Source organism: Pyxicephalus adspersus, chromosome 5 (assembly GCF_032062135.1).
Source record: "Pyxicephalus adspersus chromosome 5, UCB_Pads_2.0, whole genome shotgun sequence".
NCBI classification, from domain to species: domain Eukaryota; kingdom Metazoa; phylum Chordata; class Amphibia; order Anura; family Pyxicephalidae; genus Pyxicephalus; species Pyxicephalus adspersus.
The window spans coordinates 85,724,627-85,745,763 of NC_092862.1; the positions used below are offsets into that span (position 1 = coordinate 85,724,627).

General features: G+C 41.4%; 1 protein-coding gene across 10 annotated transcripts in view; it reads left to right on the forward strand.

The window, feature by feature from the left end:
• The window catches only part of TERT (telomerase reverse transcriptase), a 292,351-nt gene extending 288,013 nt beyond the window's left edge, over positions 1–4,338 (forward strand). For all 10 annotated transcript variants that reach the window (XR_011920876.1, XM_072411989.1, XM_072411988.1 and 7 more), the window contains one exon: positions 3,893–4,338. Coding sequence is in view for 8 of the 10 variants with exons in the window: in XM_072411987.1 (XP_072268088.1) it covers positions 3,893–3,996 (104 nt within the window). In the remaining 2 variants the exon portion in view is untranslated. The remainder of the gene's footprint in view (positions 1–3,892) is intronic.
• The last annotated feature ends 16,799 nt before the right edge of the window (positions 4,339–21,137 follow it).

Genomic DNA, 21,137 nt, shown 5'->3' on the forward strand with positions numbered 1-21,137 from the left:
GTCCCCTAAAGAAACCCTCAGAGGCGAAACGCGTCGGGACACTAATTGGAAAACCATCTCAATATATTCAGAAATGTTATGTCTAGCGAACAGGTCAAAAGGAACCCTGATGTCTAAAAACATAGAGGGTTGACCTTACTTACCTGTTTTTGTATGCTGAACAATACTAATCTTGTTTCAAATGTATATTATTTCCTGGAAATCAGGAACTATGCTGTACACAATTTTCAAATACACTGCCACACTTAACAAATACCCTGGCTTTTCCACTTTCTTTTCATTCTCATTCTCTAATGAAATATTAGATAAAACAATCAAACTTTATTCGAGCTGAGTAACCCTTATGTTATGTATATCGTTTTCAATGAAAATCTCCAAACATGATTGTTGTGGGCTCCTCTCTTGAGGTTCCAATGTATTGTGATTCAACAATATCAATCACCTGTGGATTTATTTAAATCTCATTAGTGATGAAATCCTTATTATAATGAAGCAAATTTGTCTAGGGTATACATAGCAGTCTTTTAGAGAAATCATCAATTCCTATAATATATAAGATATAATCAACTTTGTAAGACATGATTGGGGATACTTTCGAAAAAATTCATCAATTTTTCATACAATTCATTAACCATCAAAGATAAAAAAAGAAATATTATAAAAATGTATTTCTTTCCTGTTAAATTTTCCCAGTGAAATGATTAAATTAATCAAATTAAATAAATAAATAAACTGCCTCAATATTGTGCCAAAGGATATTTGTACAGAAACTTACATTTCAGGTGTTGTTTGCTGGGTCACAGAGATCAGCTCTCTTGCTCTCACCCCCTCTGGCTGCTCCTCTTATGTGACTTCAGTCCCGCGTCCCACGTGGCGCTGTGACATGCCTTTATGTTAGTTTCCGGATAAACCCCCAGAAACACGTGGGACACCTTTCAGTAGGAGACCCAATTGAATCTCCCGCTGATGGCTCCGTTTCAGATGACGGCCAACCTGGAAGTAAGGGGAATCTCCCCTGCTCATGCAACGGGGACACCCTATGTAGAGACCCACGATGTGAGCAGCGGAAGCTTGCCCACTCAGAAGTCCTGGATGAACACTAGGACACTGAGAGTTACAGGGAGGGGCCATGGGAGTATCTAGGGCTCAATAAAAGCCCATGAACTGGATCACACAGAAGGAGCTTGCATGCATTTATTGTTTTCTATATAATACATCTCATTATTAATGATATTTGAGTGCGGTCTAACCACTCAGTAAAATAAATAAATATAAAAATAAAAAGGTGAAGGAAAGGGGGGGGGGTGTTTATAGGGAAAGACTTAAAATGTATGATTTTATTTAAACCTGGGTAGTACATTGCTTTTAGATTGTATATCAATTTGCTTTGCTTTTGTGTTAGTAGTCTGTCTATGTCTCCTAACCTTAAATCTTTCCTAACTTTTTCCAGGGCCAAGAATCCTACTTATATCATTTTTTTATTTAAAATTTTGACAGAGGAATAAACAGGGAAAATAAACACTAATAACAGAAACCAACCACAAACAACACAGGCCTGCAAAATATAATGACTTGAAAATTATCTTCAATATTTCATATCAACTGTTCTTTTTTGGGGGGGGCTCTGAATTAAAAAATCACACCCGATCCACCCGTCATGTATGTTTTTTTAACAAATTTCACCAATAAGAATGTATTCAATCTTCATTTACATTACTTATTCTTTTCAAATTTTAGGGAAGTTCTTTAAAAAAATTTTAAAATAGAATAAAACATTATTAAAAACAGATTTTTTTATTCTTCCCCTGCACTCAGAAGTGTTTTTACTGTTAAAACTGTTTACTTCTCTTGGGCTTCGGGGGGCTGCAGCAGGAAACTGTGGACAAAAAAAAACCATTAATTTTTGTCTACAGTTTCCTGCTGCAGCACCCAGCAATAGTCAGCAAAGCAATGAAATAGCATGCTTAATGTTCCTTCACCCCTGTGTTAGGGCTGCGCCCCCTGGCAGGTGACGCGGGATTGCCTGGCGCGCAGATTCTAAGTGTTTCCCGGTCTTCACCAAAGCACCCTGCAAGTGACGATGGGCCTGTTGACCCCAATAGCCACCGGACTGCTTTGCTGTGGGGAGAACAATAGGTTGCGGGCCCCATGCTCTCTCCACCAGGGGTGAGCGGGATAGAAAGCTCCGGTGTAGGGAAAGCGCAGATCAGGTACTTCGATGACAGCAGGAGGTACAGTCCAGGCGGACTGATGGACAGAGCAGGCAGCAGACAAGAAGAAGGACAGGCAACAGGCCGAGGTCAGAGCAGGTGGCAGGCAAGGCGAGGTCAGGTAACAGCCTGAGGTCAGGACAGGCAGTGGACAAAGCAGAGTCAGGTAACAGGCCGAGGTCAAACACGGAGAGTCCACACAAATGACTAGCTGGCATAGAGGCAGGAAGTGCACTGAAGATCCAGCAACTAGAGCCTGGAATCAGGGAGGTATAAGTACAGCTAGCAGCCAATAGCGGGACAAGGTTGGAACCAGGAACTACTCAGCTCATTGGCTGCTGGGATTTCCTGAAATGCCCTTCAGCTCAGCACAGCCTCAATAAAAGTACAGGGGATGCTAAAAAAGGTACATCTTTGCACAGCTAAGGGAAGTTGAGGATGCTGCAGGCTGCTGGACAGATGATCTGCGGGTGGAATGGTAACACCCTGGTACTACTTTTACAAATCTTTGATATCCTGATGGAACCACTCGCCTTGTTCTTCGCTCACAGCACCCTAGTTCTCTGGAAAGTAGTCCAAATGAGAGTGAAGTAAATACAGCTTGAAGCTCCATGAACAACACAGTTCTTCTAATTTAGTCAACATATGTTCAATGATGGCCTTAAAGTTTGGGTCCATATTGTTATCAAGAAACTTGGTGACCACATCTTAATCCTCCTAGCGGTAAACCTGAGTGTGACTCGGGGTGGATTTACCATGCAAAAAGGTTTTCCCGAGTCACACTCTGGGTCGCTTAAATCATAAAAAAAATTACTTTATTCCGTTGGTGTCCCCCAGCTCCTGCTGGTCCCTGCAGCTCCTCCGGGCACCTCCAGGGTTTCCCGGTGAAGTTGGTGCATGCGTCGGTGCGGCCGGGAGGATCGGCAGGAAATTCACATAATTTTGTATTGGATTCAATACTGAGTACTAAGTACTGAGTCCAAAACAAAAAAAATTATTTATATAATCTTTATATTTCATTTTTTTGCTTCTACTGATTAAGATACCTGGAGAGTTTGGTCATCATATTATTGTTATTATATGTGGATTATGTTTTTCTCACATCAGTTTAAAAAAGAAAATGATCTTGAATTAAGCATTCATGTTGTATTCTATAAATACTTTTTGTTTTATAAAGGTATAATAAGGATTTTTTTGTATTGGATTTTGAGTCAAAATTGTGTTGATATGGTTACAAACCTAAAAAACACTTTTGATTTTTGGTGCTAAAGAATAGTGATACAAAATATTGCCTGGAGTGATACCATATCACATACTGTTTGCAGTAGCTACCCTATAGTTTGCCCCACAATATGTTCAGTTTGTCTCATTTGAATATAAATGCTTGGGGAATTTTTATTACACTAATAGAACAAATGAAAAGGCTTGGAAAGTTACACAATTTCTTCAACATTACAGGAACAAGACCAGTTAAATGTGACTGACTACTAGATGTACAATTACATAGATAAAAAAGGACCTTCATGAGCATGTTATAATAGTCTTAGATTCAAATAAATCCTTCAAATGAATAGAATTGATTTTTTTATCCCAAATCTACAGTGTTTACATATTTTCTCAAATTATGTATTTTAAATGTTTTCATATTAATTTTTGATAACTTTTCGTTTCTTTTGTTTTAGGCAAAAAACAAGTGACATCAAAACTGCCAGTGGAAACCACTAGTTTGTTAAAAGCAGTAAGCCATCCTTCACTTCATCATGACTTCTCAACTATAAAAGATTGATATTATTTTTTATATTGTATATATAAACTATAATGGATTTCAGTGTTGTTTTCAATATGGCATTTCCACAATTCTTAATATTACAATATGCAGTTAAGAGATGGCTGTCCTGTCAAGCTCTTATATTTTTCATTGAGGCACAGCTGTAGGTCAGGAGGCGTCCTATTACCTACAATGTTCACCTTTTGGAATCTACATGGGCTTTCTGACAGTGATAGAATGGGGCATAGCTCTAAGTGGGTAAGGAATTGTTTGTTAAATTTTTTTTTGTAAAAAATAATGTTTTAAGGAGTGAACAAAAAGGTGGAACAGCTTTCAATAAAGCAATAACAATTGAATGTACATTGTGTTGTTTTCTTCCCTTGCATTGGTATAACTGTAATTAAAAAAATAAAAATATAATATATAATAATAATAATATTTTTCTGCCTTTGCAGAAAATAAGTCTCTTTTGAAATAAAATAGGCATACCTGCCTGTAAAAATCATCTAACAACTGAAGTTAATATGGCCACATCCCTTTATATAAAAAATATATAAATGCAGCAACTTTTTTGTACCATTTAGCATAGATTTAATTTTTTTAATCATTAAATATGATTAAATTTGTGGCAAATATATCCTGTGTGATCAACGTAAGAACCTAACAAATAGGGTGTGATTTGCGCACAAGTAATATTTTGGATGTAAAACTGGAAATCAGGATAAAAGCAGGGCACCTCATATCTGCTGTCAGGTTTGTTATGTTGGCCTAACCCATTGGTTGAATGGGAAAAGGTATAAAATGCCTTTTTGATGTGCCTATGGTTTGGTGTGAGCCAAAAGACCATAACTCAGACTTCTACTTCTGTATGAGTATAATTGCTGGATTTTCGAGAAAGACTAAGTCAAAAATTGATCATCTTGATTCTGCTCTGAAGCCAGTGCCACATGATGCAGAGAATCCAGTCCCAGTCCCTCCTACATCTATTGTTACCGACAGTGACATGTCGGATGAGGAACAGGAGGGTGATGTTGATGTTAATGAATGTTATGAACCCCAATTTGAAGAGGGTAAGCCACATTTTATAAGCCAATCAGATTTAGATGATCTAGTAAGGGACCTGTCTTTCTCAAATGTGAAGTCTGAACTGTTTAAAGGAGTGGAATTTGCTACAAAAAGGAACAACAACTTCACACTTTTGTGATCATCACACAAAGTTTGCAGGTTATTACAAGCTGGAAAATGACATTTGCTTTTGTACCAGCGTGAGTGGTCTGATGATGGAGTTAGGTTGTGAATACATACCAGAGCAGTGGAGATTGATCATAGACTCGAGCAAAGCAAGTCAGTGACACAACTTAGGTGGGCTGAGAAGTTTTAAACCTCACTTGAGATTTGAGAAAATGGATAATATGTGTACACCTGAGAGGTTTTTTGTGGATGTAGTTTTGTTCTTGCGGAGTGGTGGATTAGTCCTTTTTCCCCATACCCGGAAGAATTAATGTTTCTTTTTTTTCAAGATCACACTGTATGAAATGGAAGGTGAAACTAGGGCAAGGTAAAAGGGTATTTCTTTTAATCTCTAAATGACGATCTTTATTATCTCTCTTAATGTACAGGGACTCAACTCTACCGTAGAAAGAATAAGGGTATTTCCGATATTTTCACACTCATAAGGTAGTATGTTTGCAGGAGACACATTTTTCAACCTCTTCTTGCCCTAAATATTTTTATGCATCCTACCCACTGGTGTGGCTAACTCTAAGTATAAACATAGGGTTGTCCATATTGGTTTTAGGAAAGCTGTTCAATTTGAGACTCAAATTGCAGATCTGGAGGGTAGATATTTGTTCCTGATGGGATGTTTGAATGACACTAGAGTGACAATAATCACTTATTATGCACCCAATGAGAATCAAATATTGTTCTTTATTCATTTGTTTCAAATGTTAAACACACATGTACAGGGAATGCCTATTGTGTGTGGAGACTCTAATATTTCATTGATACCTAGGCTGGACAAAAAGAATTTAATGGATCCATCAAGGTTGTATCAAGAGACATCCACCACACGGGCATTAGTATAAGTATAGACCATATTTTTGTTTTAAAAAAGAGTCTCCCTTTGGTGTCCTCTAGTGCCATCTTGACAATTCCATGGTCCGATCATGATGCTGTACTAGTAGTATTATCCTCACTATATCCTAAGTCTGTGACTTTTCAATGGACACCTAATGAGTCCTTACTTAGTAACAAACAAGTGGTACAGCAGACACAAAAAGCTCTTAAGGAATATTTTAGATTAAATGAAGAGTCTGGGGTCTCAGCATCAATAATATGGGCGGCACAAAAGACCGTAATTGGGGGATTTTTTATTCAAATGGTATCTCGTTTAAAAAAGCAACGTTTGCTCCAAAATAATCAATTGGAACAGGAATATAAGTCTCTTAGAACACAGATTCAGTCCTCGCCAAGTTGTGACCTAAACAGGAGATTGGAGTTAGTAAAGACACGGTTAAATCTGTGTATAGCAACTATAGCCGAGAAAAATCTAAGATGGCCCAAAAACAAATATTATAATATTATTATAATATATATAATAGGGCCCCCTTAAGGGGTTTCTTCAAATTCGGGAACAGATAATAGTCCGAAGGGGCCAGGTCAGGTGAGTAGGGGGGATGATGGACCAATTGGAAACCCAGGGTGTTCAATTTGGCAGCCACAACATTGGACGTGTGCTCAGGTGCATTGTTCTGCAAAAAAGGGATCCTTTTGGTCAACTTACCACAGCGTTTCGTCTTAATTGCCTCCTTCAGCTGGTCCAGGAGGTTAGCACAATACTGTCCGGTGATACTAGAGCACTGAGGTAGGTGGTCCACCAATAGAATACCGTCTTTGTCCCAGAAAACGGACGCCATGACGTTTTTGGCTGATTTCTAGATTCAGTGGCGCCATTCCTTTGACTGTTCCTTGGTTTCAGGATCATAGATGTGGAGCCAGGTTTCATCCTCAGTCACTAACCTAGCCAAAAAGACCTGTGCAGCTTCAAAATGGGCCAGAACAGCTTTGGATGCTTCAACCTGTTCCTTCTTCTGATCACTGTTTAAACATTTCAGCACCCACTTTGCTGAAAGCTTGCACATGTCTAGGACAGTGGTGATAACAAACCCAACACACTCCCGTGAGATGTCAAGTATCTGGGATATCTTTTTTGCGGATATTCGCTGGTCCTCAATAATCAGCTCATGGACAGCATCGCAGGTTGCCGGGTCAGTTGAGGTTGGGGAGGGCGCCCTCTGCGGGGCTCATCTTCACAAGTGAAATTCCCAGTCTTGAAACTAGATATTCAGGTTTTGACAGTGCTTTTGACAGTGAACAAAACTGGAAACCGTTGTGGGTCTACTTGGAGAGTCAGGATTAGTGTTGTTGTTCGAATTTGGGTCGTCCTTATGTTCGACCCGAATATGGCGGTTCGAATTTGGGTAGACCCGAACTGAATATCACGTGTTCGCATGTTCAAATTCGGCACTCCCCCATAATGCTAGGGCCCTCTAATAAGAGCAGGGATGCTCTCCTCCATCTTTGTGGTGGCAGGCAGCCGATTGGCTGTCTGTCACCGCATGCCACACAAGCAGTCATTAGCCTATATAAGGCCAGAGCGTGCCTGCATTTACCACACCTGACAGGTATCTGCTAACTGACACAACCTCTCTGTGCTGCTTGCATCGTCAAAGTCAATAATTAAAATAAAAGTGCTGTAGCTAGATAGTTAGACTGTGTCACACTCACTATTAGTTAGATAGATAGTTGGATTGTACTATATTGCTTCAGTTCTGTAATCCAGTACATGGCCCAGCATGGGTCAAGTGATTGCACCCCCTCTTCCTCCCAGTCTCAGACACAGGCCTCACAGGGCTCCCAAACTATAGTCACTGATACACCTGTTCCTCCTACTTCTTCCTCCTCGGCTGGAAAGTCTTGCTTACAGCAGTACGTAGAGAAGTCCCACTAAGGAGGTGGAGAGGCGAAGCAGGACACATTCCTTGAAGACGCACAGTTGTTTCAGTCATCTGATGAAGAGAGTCAGTTCACAGGCTTTCCCTCCTCTTACTTTTCACCACAACACTCTGAGCCAGACGAGCCACTTACAACTGGAAACTGTCTCCAAAAGGCCGCTGCTTCTTTTCGGCACATACAGGGAAACTGTCTCTTCTAATGATGATGATGTTCTTGATCCGTCATGGGGCGAACAAGGAGATTATCATGGGCAGGTAAAAGGGGAGGAGGTTGCAGAGCACCCTCAAAGGGGGAGAGGGAGGAAGAGGGTAAAAGCTGCCAACACTCTGCAGTCTTCAAGTACCAGTGAGGCAAGTCATAGTCTTCAATCGTCGGGAGCTGTCACCACAGCTGTGCCTCAACAACCGCGGACCGCCACCACAAGCACCAGCTCCAGAGCATCTTTTGGCCCAGTTCGCAGTTGCCCATGTGGGCATTTTTCACTGCCCATAGTGATGACAACACTATGGTCATTTGAAAACTGTGTGCTCAGCACTTGAAACGAAGCAAAAACCCAAACAAACTTGGAACAAGTTGCATGAGCACACATTTAGAAACCCACCACCCGCTAACCTGTCGGGACCACCTGGGCAAAGCACAGAGCTCTGTGCATTGACCTCGGCCCCAGAAGCAAGCTGCTAGATCTTCCTCCGCTGCTTTACCTCCTTCTGCCACCAAAGGTCCCCTACCTGCTGCCAGCAATTTGAGTGGGGCATGAAGCCGAGCATTACAGTTTTCAGGCTCCACCAGCGGTGAGAAGGAGCTGCATCGCAGATCGGCTGGTGTTTGTCGTATTGCTAGCAGTCAAGACCAGGCATCATTGCCATCCCCCACACCTTCTACCCCATCGTCCAATATTTCTGTGGTTAGCATTAGCAGCATCCAACCTTCCATCCCCTAGATGCTGGAGCGCAAGAGGAAATATGGCCCAAATGACCCCAAAACAAAGCTAATCAATGTGGCAATTGCACAGCTGATTGCGTTTGAGCTCCTCCCTTACCGACTGGTGGACTCCAATGCATTTCGTTACGCATTCCTCTGTGCGAACCCACGGTACTTATGCCCAAGTGGCAGTATTTTGCACAAAAATGTGTTCCTGCTTTGCATGAACATGCGCAGAGCAATGTGTCTGTGGCCCTGCAGCACTCTGCACTCTGCAGTCCTACACAGCTCACTGGGTGACTTTGGTGGCAGCAGGGGAAGATGCAGCTGCACAAAAGCCTGCATACCTAGCTCCGCCCAGAGCACATCGCCATGCAATATCTTCCTCAACCTCCACTTCCAACTCCTCCTTTGACTCGTCTTCCTCAACCTCCTCCTCCAGGGACACCCTGGAGACCCAGCACCTCCCATTCACCAGCACCTGTTCACCGCCAGCAACAACCTGCAGTTTGCTTTTTCAGTTGCTGAAGGCCAGAAAGTTGTAAGCGCATTTCCGCCAGTCATACACAGCCAGTGCCAGATTGGTGGATTTACAGCGAAACCTCAATCTGCCGGTTGACGGGTAATTTGTGACAAAATAGAGTCTGTTCATTTGAGACGCTTACCTACATTACCTTACTTCAGCCCTGCAGAGTGGCTGCAAATTGAGTTTGACTTGTGCACTGTATTGGCACCTTTTGAAGAGGCGACCAGGATGATCAGCAGGGATCAGGCCTGTGTCAGTGACACCATCCCCATCATGTGCCTGCTGGAACAGACAATGGTGGAGCTCAGACACAACACAGAGCGGACGCTGCAGGAAGAGATGGCGATTCAAGCATCATCTTGGACATGCATGCCTAATAGGCATAGTGTGACGCAAATCCAGGAAGAGGAGGAGGTGGATGAGGAGGGGATTGCAGGCATGGGAGAAGGGGAGGAAGAGGCAGAGGAGGATATGGAGGGTACATGGCATCCATCCACCCAAACACAAGGCGGCATGTTCTGTGGATGGCAAGACCAGGCGGAGGATGAGGACGACCCTGTGCTGCTGTTCGACCCACAGGAGTGTGGGTCCAGATCTCCCTCAGCTGTGGGAACTTTGAGCCACATGACAGCATTCGTGCAGGAGTGCTTAGCCAAAGATCCGCGCATACAACACATAAAAACAAAGTCTGACGACTATTGGATTGCTACATTACTTGATCCACGTTACAAGCCTGAGATAGAAAAACTCATCTTGACCAACAATGCAGCACTACCAAGAAGTGCTTGTAAGGGACTTGTGCTCAGCCTTTCTATATACCAGCAGCAGGGATCCCTATGGCAGTTTCACCAGCCTTGGCAGCCAAACTACCTTAAGCGGCATGGGTGGCAGCAGCAGGAGAGGTCGTCTAAGCCAAACTATGCAGGCTTTTTTTGAGCGGAGGAAAGCCGCCGGTCGTGCAGCAGTTGCCAATGACAGTCAGCAGCGCTACTCAGTCATGGTGCAAGAATACCTGAGCTCTACATGGGACATCTGCAACCTGCAAAACAAGGACCCACTGCGTTACTGGGCATCCAAGCTTGAGCAGTGGCCGGAGCTGGCAGAACATGCAATTCAGATCCTTGCCTGCCCAGCTGCAAGTGTGGCATTTGAAAGAGTGTTCAGTGCAGCTGAGGGAGTAGTGACAAACACATTCGCCTCCGCAGAAAATGTAGACGAACTCACTTTTATTAAAATGAATAAGGCTTAGATCGGCAATGACTTTAACACCCCCTCTGCAGAGTGCACTGATTAGTCGGCAACTGCTGTACGGCCTGCTGACACCTTGACAGGAAAAGCACTTTCACAACCTTCTGTATCTCCTTCTCCTCCTCCTCCTCGTGGGCCCTCTACCTCTACTCTGTCTCTGAGGCCTATACCTTGCAATGGAGCTGTGTACCTGGCTAATTTTTGTATGGAGGACCTCCTTTAGGGCCCTCTGCCTCTATCAACTTTAAGGCCTATATTACTTGTAACAGAGCTGTGTAACCAGCTAATTTTTGTACGGAGGAATATTTCTGTATTTCTCTAAAAAAAATACAGATATTTAATTCTGATCCCACTTGCTATTTATCAAAAGAGGCAAAAACATTTCTGTATATCTCTCCAAAAAAACAGATAATTAATTCTGATACCTGATATTTGATATGATCTGATACCAGATATTTAACCCCCCTAGCGGTAATCCCGAGTGTGACTCGGGGTGGAAAATACTTGCAAAAAGCGGTAACCCTGAGTCACACTCGGGGTAATTTTAGAAGCCCCCCTTACCTGTCCCCCATGCTCCAGTGGCGATCAGACAATCCTGCTGTGATGGGGGGGCGTCTGTCGGGGGGTGTGGCCAGGCGGGAAATTTAAAAGCAGATTACTGAGTAATCTCCTTTTAAATGCCGCCCGGGTCCCCCCCCCCCCCCCACGCCTATTATCAGTTAGATGTAATGCACCATGCAGGATTTCTGCATGGTGCATCACATCTAACTGGTGATGCGATCAGCCAAAGTAAATTCCGGGGGTGATGCCAGCGGCGTTTTCCCGCTGGCATCACCTCCAGAATTTACTATAGCTGCTCGCATCACCCGGAGAATATGACGTTCGCATCCTCCGGGTGATGCGAGCAGCATCGTTAGTGGATCTAGGGGAGTGAGCAGGGCAGGGAATGTAAAAGCAGATTACTATGTAATCTGCATGGTGCATCACATCTAACTGGTGATGCGATCAGCCAAAGTAAATTCCGGAGGGGATGCCAGCGGTGTTTTCCCGCTGGCATCACCTCCAGAATTTACTATAGCTGCTCGCATCACCCGGAGAATATGACGTTCGCATCCTCTGGGTGATGTGAGCAGCATCGTTGGTGGATCTAGGGGAGTGAGCAGGGCAGGGAATGTAAAAGCAGATTACTATGTAATCTGCTTTTACATTTTTTGTACAGTAAAATACACATAATAACACATAAAAGTATAAATACACATTTTAGTACACCAAGCATCATTGTCCAGTGCCCTGATTTACATTTTGCCCACTATTAGCCCTGACCTTGATCTGACCTTTTGATGACTTATAAATTACTTCCTGAATGTATCATTTCATCACTTTGTCTTTGATCTTGATTGTTCCTGACTGATTGCTGGAGGTCACATGGCATCAAAAAGGCATCTCGCCGGTGCAAGCGCTGTTTTGGAGGAATTTGAATGCAGCGATAGCGATTTGGAGTCCCTTGTGGAATCGAGCGATAGTGATTCACCAGGAAATTTGTCATCAGACAACGAAAGTGAACTGAGCAACGATTCTGGACCTGTCAGTGCTCTGCGCACATGGTGCCCTATTGACCTTGATGCGGACCAGGCAGCACCGCCAAGATTTTCATTTACCGTCGTTGGTTTTGACTGATGAAGTTATCGAAAAATTGTTGCGGAGACAAACAGGTAAGCCGCTCTGTGTTTGCTAATTTTTTAAAATATTTTGCTAAATTTTTTTTTATGCAAACATGTGCTGCTCTGTGTTTGCAAACTTTATAATTTTTTTATGCCAACGTGTGCTTCTCTGTGCTAACTTTTTGAAATTGTTTGCTCATTTTTTTTATGCAAACATGTATGCTGCTTTGTGTTTGCTAACTTTAAAAAAAAAAAATTATGCCAACATGTATGCTGCTCTGTGTTTGCTAACTTTTTGACATTTTTGAAATTTCTTGCTAATTTTTTTATGCAAACATATATGCTGCATTGTGTTTGCTAACATATTACTTGCAACTTTCACCACACTATAAAAGAACATATCCTAAAATACCTTTTTTTATTTTGTTTTATGCAGGTACGCTGGACAACAACAAGGTGCTCCACACCTGAGGTTTGCACACCTGAGGTTTGCAAGAAGCAGAAAGTGGCAACCTGTGACCAAAGATGACATTTGGCTGTATTTGGACTTGGTGATCCTGCAGGGAGTTGTGGGCAGACTCGTGCAGAAGTGGTACTGGTCCAAGAATAAAATGATTGCCACTCCATTCTTTGGCACTGTCATGCCGGAACACCGATTTTCCCTCATCATGAAGTACCTGCACTTCAAAAACAATGAAAATTTTGATGAGACTACCCATCCTGCACCAAAACTGAAGAAAATTTGGGAAGTGTCCCAGATGATTCTAAAAAGTTTCCAGCAAACCTATGTGCCAGAAAGAGATGTCAGCATTCACGAAAGTCTAATGGCTTACAAGGGGAGGCTCAGCTGGGGGCAGTACATTGCGTTAAAAAGGGCACGATCTGGCGTGAAAACGTATATGCTGTGCGAATCCTCATCTGGCTACATCTGGAACACAGTATTGTACACTGGCAAAGGGACACACTTCAACCCCGGATACAGCCATTATGGATTAGCAACATCTTCAGTGCTATCCCTCATTGAGCCATTGCTTTATCGGGGCTATTGTGTCACAACTGACCATTTCTACACCTCTCCTGAGCCTTATGAGTTCCTTCTGCAACACAGAACAGATGCCTATGGAACCATTAGGGCTAACCGGCTCAACCTGCCATCACTGTTTGCAAAAGGGAAGCTGAAGACAGGAGAAATTGTTGCTGGGCAGAAAGGCAATATGATAGCCCTGAGATGAGGTGACAAGAAAGATGTGTGCCTGATGAGTACTGTCAATGATGCCTCCACCACTCTGGTACACACAAAACGTGGGAAAGAAGTGATGAAGACACAGGTGGTGATTGACTACAACAACACCATGGGAGGTGTCGACAGAGCTGACCAAGCCATGACATTCTACCCAGCGATGAGGAAACAGCAAAGGAAGTACTACAAAAAAATCTTCAGGCATCAAGTTGAGCAGTGCCTATGTACAAAAAAAATAGTCAGAGGCCTGTGAATCATTCAGACTTCATTTTGCAAGTTTCCGAATCCATAGTCAAGAACCACCAAACACCATCAGTCTGGACGTCGTGCTTCCATTGCTGTCAACGCAGAATGCCTGACTAGTCGCCACTTCATTGAATACATACCACCAACCCAGAAAAAGGCAGTACCTACAAGAATGTGCATGGTTTGCTCAAAGACTGATGACAGAGGAAGAAAGAAATGCAAAGAAACCAGGTTCTACTGTCCTTACTGTGATATTAGACTTTGTGCAGCACCCTGCTTCAAAATCTTCCTCACCCGGGATGTCTTCTAAAAATGTAAATATTTTTTTTTCTAAAATCTGCATTAACCTTCAATGAGAAATTTTTGATAAAATTGTTTTTTTTTATAAAATTGTTTTATAAATGGCATTGTTGTGGTCTATTATCTCATTATTTTTTATAATCATGATTTATAATTATGTATTATATTATAATTTATGATTATATTATAATAAATATATATAAATTTTTTTATACCCAGGAGTTAATCCTTAGAATTACATGCTCACAACAAAACTTGCTATGCTAAAAAAATAGGATCACTTTATGCATCAAAAAACTGACAGAATTAAAATGCTAGGGGGGTTAATTCTGATACCACTTGCTATCTATCAAAAAAGGCAGAAAAATGTCTGTATTTCTCCCCAAAAAATACAGACATTTAATTCTGTTACCTCTTGCTATCTATCAAAAAAGCTGACACTTTTCTGTATTTCTCTCCAAAAAATACAGATATTTAATTCTATTACCTCTTGCTATCTATCAAAAAAGCCACAAAAATTTCAAAAAAATACAGAAATGTAATTCTGATACCACTTGCTATCTATCAAAAAGGGCAGAAATTTTTCTGTATTTCTCTCCAAAAAATACAGTTATTTAATTCTGATACAGCTTGCTATCCGTATCAGAATTAAATATCTGTATTTTTGGAGAGCAATACAGACAGTTTTCTGCCTTTTTTGATAAATATCAAGAGGTATCAGAATTAAATATCTGTATTTTTTGGAGAGAAGTACAGAAAAATTCTGACTTTTTTTGATAGATAGCAAGTGGTATCAGAATTAAATATCTGTATTTTTTTGGAGAGAAATACAGAAATTTTTCTGGCTTTTTTTGATAGATAGCAAGTGGTATCAGAATTTTAATATTTGTATTTTTTTTCAGAGAAATACAGAAATAGTCCTCCATAAAAAAAATAGCCAGTTACACAGTTCGGCTGTCCATGCTGCAGTTTACAAAGTTACAGCTAGCAGATAGGAAAAGGCAGTCCCCTACACAGCAATGTCTCCAAAAGGCTTTGGCTCCTACACTGTCCATGTGAGGGGAAGCCTCAGCCTCTTCACATTTATCAATAGTTGGAGCCTCTACAGTCTTAACCTCTTCACACTCCCACTTATCCTGCACCTGTCATGTCTCTTGTTGCAGACTAGAGTCAAGCTCAACAGGGTCTTCTTTCCCCGCTGATTTCACAAAGTCTATTCCCTTGGCTGTGGTTTTGCTAGATAGTAGGTAGGGACACTGGGAATCTCGTTCATCCATTCATGTCTGCAATAGCTACAGCTTCTACACTGTCCATATAGGTGATGGCCTCCAATGTCGTCCTTGCTCTGTTTCAGGGCCCACCGCCTCGTCCTCATGCTTTTACTGCTGCTGCCTGCCCAGTACCTGGCTCTAGATGCCAATTACCAATGCTGTCCACACTCTGTCTCAGAGCCCACCCCCTCCTCCTGCTGTTGCTGCTGCCGCATGTCCAGTACCCGGCTCTAGATGCCAGTTACCAATGCTGGCCATACTCCGTCTCAAAGCCCACCACCTCCTCCTCCTGCTGATACTACTGCCTCCTGCCCAGTACCCAGCTCTAGATGACAGTTACCAATGTGATCCATGCTCCGTCTCAGGGCCCACAGCCTCCTCCTCCTGCTGTTGCTGCTGCTTCCTGTCAGTACTCCATTAACTAAAATTGTACACTTCTGGGTGACATTTATGATGCACTACTCCTCCTCCGCCTCCTCCTCCTGCTGCTGCTGCCTCCTCCATTAACAAAAATTGTATTAAAGACTTCTAGATGGCATTCACGATGCACTACACCCAGCTCGAGATTCCAGTTAACAATGCGGTCCCCACTCCTGTGAGGCCTATATAACTTGTAACAGAGCTGTGTAACTGGCCAATTTTTTGGACTGAAAAACCCCCCTCAGGGCCCTCTGCCTGTACCCTGAAACCTGTGTATGCCTTGTAATGGAGCAGTGAAACCTGGCGGCTAATTTTTAGACCAGAGGAAACCCCTCGGGGCCCTCTCTGCCTCTACTCGGAGGCCTGTAAAAAATCTGGCATGTTCCCTTGACCGCCCCATAAAATGGCCTTGCCAGCAACATAAAAAAGCCTTTCTGATTTTTTTCTTGACTTGTACAGTGTTGTGCAGAGGTGTGGGAGTCTTGACATGTCTTTCTAAATGTATTTGTAGGCTGTAGAAGCTCTACACAGTCCAGAACAATAACATCAATTTTTTTCCCCATTGACTTTAATGGTGTTCGAATTTGACAATCGATCACCCGAACAATATAGGTCTTATTAAGCGAATAGCTGTCGAATCAAATAGTGAGATATTCGACCAACACTAGTCAGGATCTTAAACAGTTGCTTATTGAGAATGTCCTGTGGGTTCCTCCTTTCAGGAGGAGAAGTATTAACAAGCATATACTTAAGCACTCGTTGCTGGTTTGGGATCAGAATGGGAACAGTTATGGTTGGATGTCTTCTCATTTGCCTTTAGCAACAATAATGGGAAGTCCTCTGTTTTTGCCAGGCCTTGAAAATGCTGATAGATTTCAGTTTTTGAGAGATAAGGGCCTATATAGAATTAATCAATTTTTGGGGGTAACAGGCATTTTTCCTTTTGAGATACGAGTGAGATATTTAGGTACCTGGAGATAAAGCATTTTCTTCAATCTAGGATGAGGAATAATGATTATAATAGGCACTTGAGTAATTTTGAACAAAACTGTATACGAGGTGCACGGGCTAAAGGTATGATATCAATGTTATATGATGAGGTGGTCACTGTAAAGACAACAGGTATTCCTACATATGTGACACGCTTGGAGAAGGACCCAGGGTATAGTAAAGATCAAGAAGATTGGGAACAGATCCGAGACATTGTGGCGCATTGTAGCATTAACGCCTCGGCACTGGAGGCCAATTACAAACTTATGATTTATTGGTATATGGTGCCAGTGCGATTAGTGAAAATTTCATCTATACCTACTAAAACTTGTTTTAGAGGTAGCAAAAAGGATAGTACTTTGTATCATATTTGGTGGGAATGTCCTAAGGATAAAAAGTATTGGTTCTGAATATATCAGATAGCATATAATTTAGTGGGTAAGTCATTTCCAATACACCCAGAAGAAGCATTTTTCAATGTTCAACTGTCTAATTGTACTAAAGTACTACTGACTTATTTATTCACGTCAGCAAAGATGGTATTGGCTAATGCCTGGTGGTCCTCAGTGCCCAAGGTGGAACATGTAAAGCGGAAAATTATGTGGTTTTTGGTGAATGAAAAAATAAGGGCAATTCTCAAAGATACTGTACCTGGATTTCAGACGGTCTGGGGCCCCTGGATTGACTATTATATGCCCATGGGGTGGAACCGAGAGTTTTTAACATTATAAATAAGAGGTAAAGGCCCTAGGAAATATTTATTGTGATAGTTAGGCCTATTGACCTATTTGTGTTTTTTATTGTTTACTTTTTATCACCGATTTTATATGGGAGGAGGCAATAATAGGGTAGGAATATGGCATCTCATCTGATTATGTGGATAGGATTGAACCCTGTGGTTTACAAAGTAGTAGGAAAGTTATGCTGTAAGCACAATATAATACATTGTGAATATAGAAGTGACCAACTCCTGCTCCAGTGTGTTAAGGGTAATATTAAAGATTGTATTGTTATTTAAGTATAAATGTTATTTTAAAGGATGATATATTGAGGACCATCTCCCCCTCCTTAATATCACATAGAGACATTATATTAACGTTGCTATGATAATTGTTTGATTTCTTAATTTGGTCACTTTGTCATGGCGGGGGGGGGTTCTTCTTTTCACATTGGGACACTATTTTATTTTTGATATGGTAAATGTTGGATTGATTGAATAGATATTTTTGTCACTGAGGGGGAGGGGGATAAATCTTTCTCCCCCCCCCCTTACTGTAGCACTTGATATGATAATTGTTTGATTACTAGTATAGTCACTTTGTCACTGGGAAAATTTAGGGGTTCATGAGTGGTGAGGTTGCCAGCAATACTGTGATGAACTAGTCAAGGATATGAGAAAGAAAGGTTAATCCAATTAGGGATGGTTAAAATATCATTTAGTACCAGTAAAAAATAGATATTAGGTAGAAAATCGTAAATAAAACACAATGAAACTCGAGGAGACAAGTTGGTTAGGATAGATTTTTGGATATAAATGATAAGGGTTGGAATATTGTATTGTATTAGTGCTATTTATTTGATGTAGAGTGATTGATTTCTGTATGACTTGTGATGTTTTTTTATTTGTTTGTATAATTAAAATGAAAATCAATAAAGATATTGAAAACCAAATTCAATTTACTCATTATGGAATAACAAGGGTATTAATTCCAGACGATGGGTAAGATTATATCTATAAACAGGTCCTAAATAGATCAATGAGTAACAATTACCTTTGGAGGAGTTGTGTAAGTTCCCAAGTAATCCCGTGTCTTTAAGAAAGTAGCAGGAAGCTGCAGAGTATCGGCAGACGTAGATGATGTTTGTGTCAGAAGCAAGGGCTGGGAATAGGGAAATCCCACCCTTATATGGTAAGGTCTTGGTATGTCTTGGTAATTGTAAAGTTTTTTGAATGCACTTCTGCCCTTATCGCAGGGAACCCTGCAAATAATGGGCGGTCTAATGGCTCGCCAAACAATAGAGAAGAATGCCTAAACAGCAGGCAGGGGAGAATTCCCTCTCCTGCTATGCTGGCAATGGGAGCCACATCATAGGTGGGTGCTTGGTCCCCTGCTAGGGAAAACATGATTAAGGGGTAAGAAAGAGGGATAACGGAAAGCCCCTGCGGGGGTTGTAGTTAGTGATAATTTAAAGTATGTGTATACCTAAAGCTATATGTGTCAATGAAGTCTGCATGCATGAATGGCTAATATATATATAAAAATTATTTTAGTCAGCTTGATTATTGAAGCACTAAAATATGCATCCTATTTGAGTAAAAATGATATCAGATTTCACAGAAATACATTAGGATTAGTCATTTATACAGTTTTAAATCATAATATGCAAATATTAACACTATATATTATTGAACTTTACAGTTATTGAAAAATTCTGGATTTATATCTTGGTTACATAATAGTACCATTTCACAATTGGATAACAAAAGTTATTGGTCGGCCATGATATAATGAGTGCCACATATGGTTTTAACTGTGATCATTTAATAATCGCTTTTTCTACTATAGCATGTTAAGGATCATAAGTGACACATAATTAGATAAATTATCAATTAGAGGGAAGTAAGAATGGTTTCAAATGGTTATATTTCTCAAAAGGTATAGGCTTATGTTGGGGATAAAAATGGTTTGAAACATTTCATTTAGACCTGGGGGTTTAGTTGCTTGAAGATCAACAATTAACTTGCACTCTGCTTGTAACAGTTTGATGCCTAGATTACCTACTCGTGGATTGGGTAGAATATGTTCAAGTCCGAAAAAATCATGGATGGGTCGAACTTGTGTTTTGTGCCCATGGTAGCCAATGAGTGTAATTACTCTTCCTGCTATAATAGAATATATGTATTCATATATTCTTTCTTAAAGCACTTTTGGTTTTCCCTATATAATAGGAGCTGCATGCACATGTTATGAAGTAAATGACCCCCTGCATAGTGCAGCTAATATGGTGGTTTAGGCAGTGTACTGTGCCATTTGGAACGGGAATACAAAAGGCTTAGTGGATTCATGAGCACTGTTTGCAGTGTCTACATTTGAAACCTTGATTTCAGTCAACTGTGGAGATGTTTCAAAATGACTCCGTACTAGTTGATATATTTAAGATAAGAATGCACCATTTACTTTATTCATCAAAAATGAGTTTTTTGGGTTGTCCCATAACTGTTTTTCTTTTTTCCTCCTAGGACCATGGATTGTCCAAAAGCCAAAACAAAACAAAAAAACACCCCTGGCACCACTGCTGGAACTAGCACCACTGCTGGCACCACCAGCACCACTGCTGGTGCCAGCACTGCCACTACCACCCCAGGGCATTTTCCAGCCCATAAAACAGCAGGCACCTTTTTCAGGCAAGCTAGGTTGCCTAGACAAGCAGGCCAAGAATCATCTAGACCACTGGGTCCTCAACCTGGCAGCTCAGCCAGTTTGAGACAGCCCAGGGATTCTGCCTTGAAGGCAACCAGCTTCACTCCTGAGCAAAATACAGCCCTTATGGAGTCCTACATGGAATTTTTTTAGCGAATCCGTGGGGGCTTGCACTCCTAGCCTTTCCATGCTGAAAGGCAGGGACTCTAGGAGGAAATTGCTAGGAGGGTTAATCCAGTGGGTAGTACACAATGGTGAGTGACATCTTCAGACACATCAAAAGGGTCCTGGGCACAGAGACCATAAGGAGTGGGACATATTCCCAACACATTGGCCCTGATTTATCAATGAAACGCGCATACTCACACGCTGGTCGGCGAGCTTTATTACCACGAGTCGGGCCCGAGTTCTAGTGAACTCGCCTGCCGGTTTCCTGCAAAAATGAACAAAGATCTCAAATACGCCAATTAAGGCGATTATCAGCTGCGCGATTCAGGAGGAGATGTTACTCAATGGTGAGGTGATAGCAATTGATTAGCGCACACCTGCGCCCTGTTCTGTGCCCATCTCCAGTCTATTTTACAGGTCAGTTTGAATCTTTAATGCTTGATGTTTATTTGTGTAAGTGCTATTTTTTTTACGTTACATTCTACTCAATCACAAACTTGCTTCATTTATAGTTACATTTGTTGCACTTGTTGTTTTGATACTTTTTCTTTTGGTTGCAACACTGCAAACTAATTTCTATCAAGCTGGATATATACTATGTAGCACTTTCAAATATGTCATCACACTATAGTATGACTGTAAACAAATATGTGAACAAACATTTTTGACCTGATTAAAATTTAATTCTAGAGAAATCAAATATTTTAGTAAAGGATTATAGGCAAACAT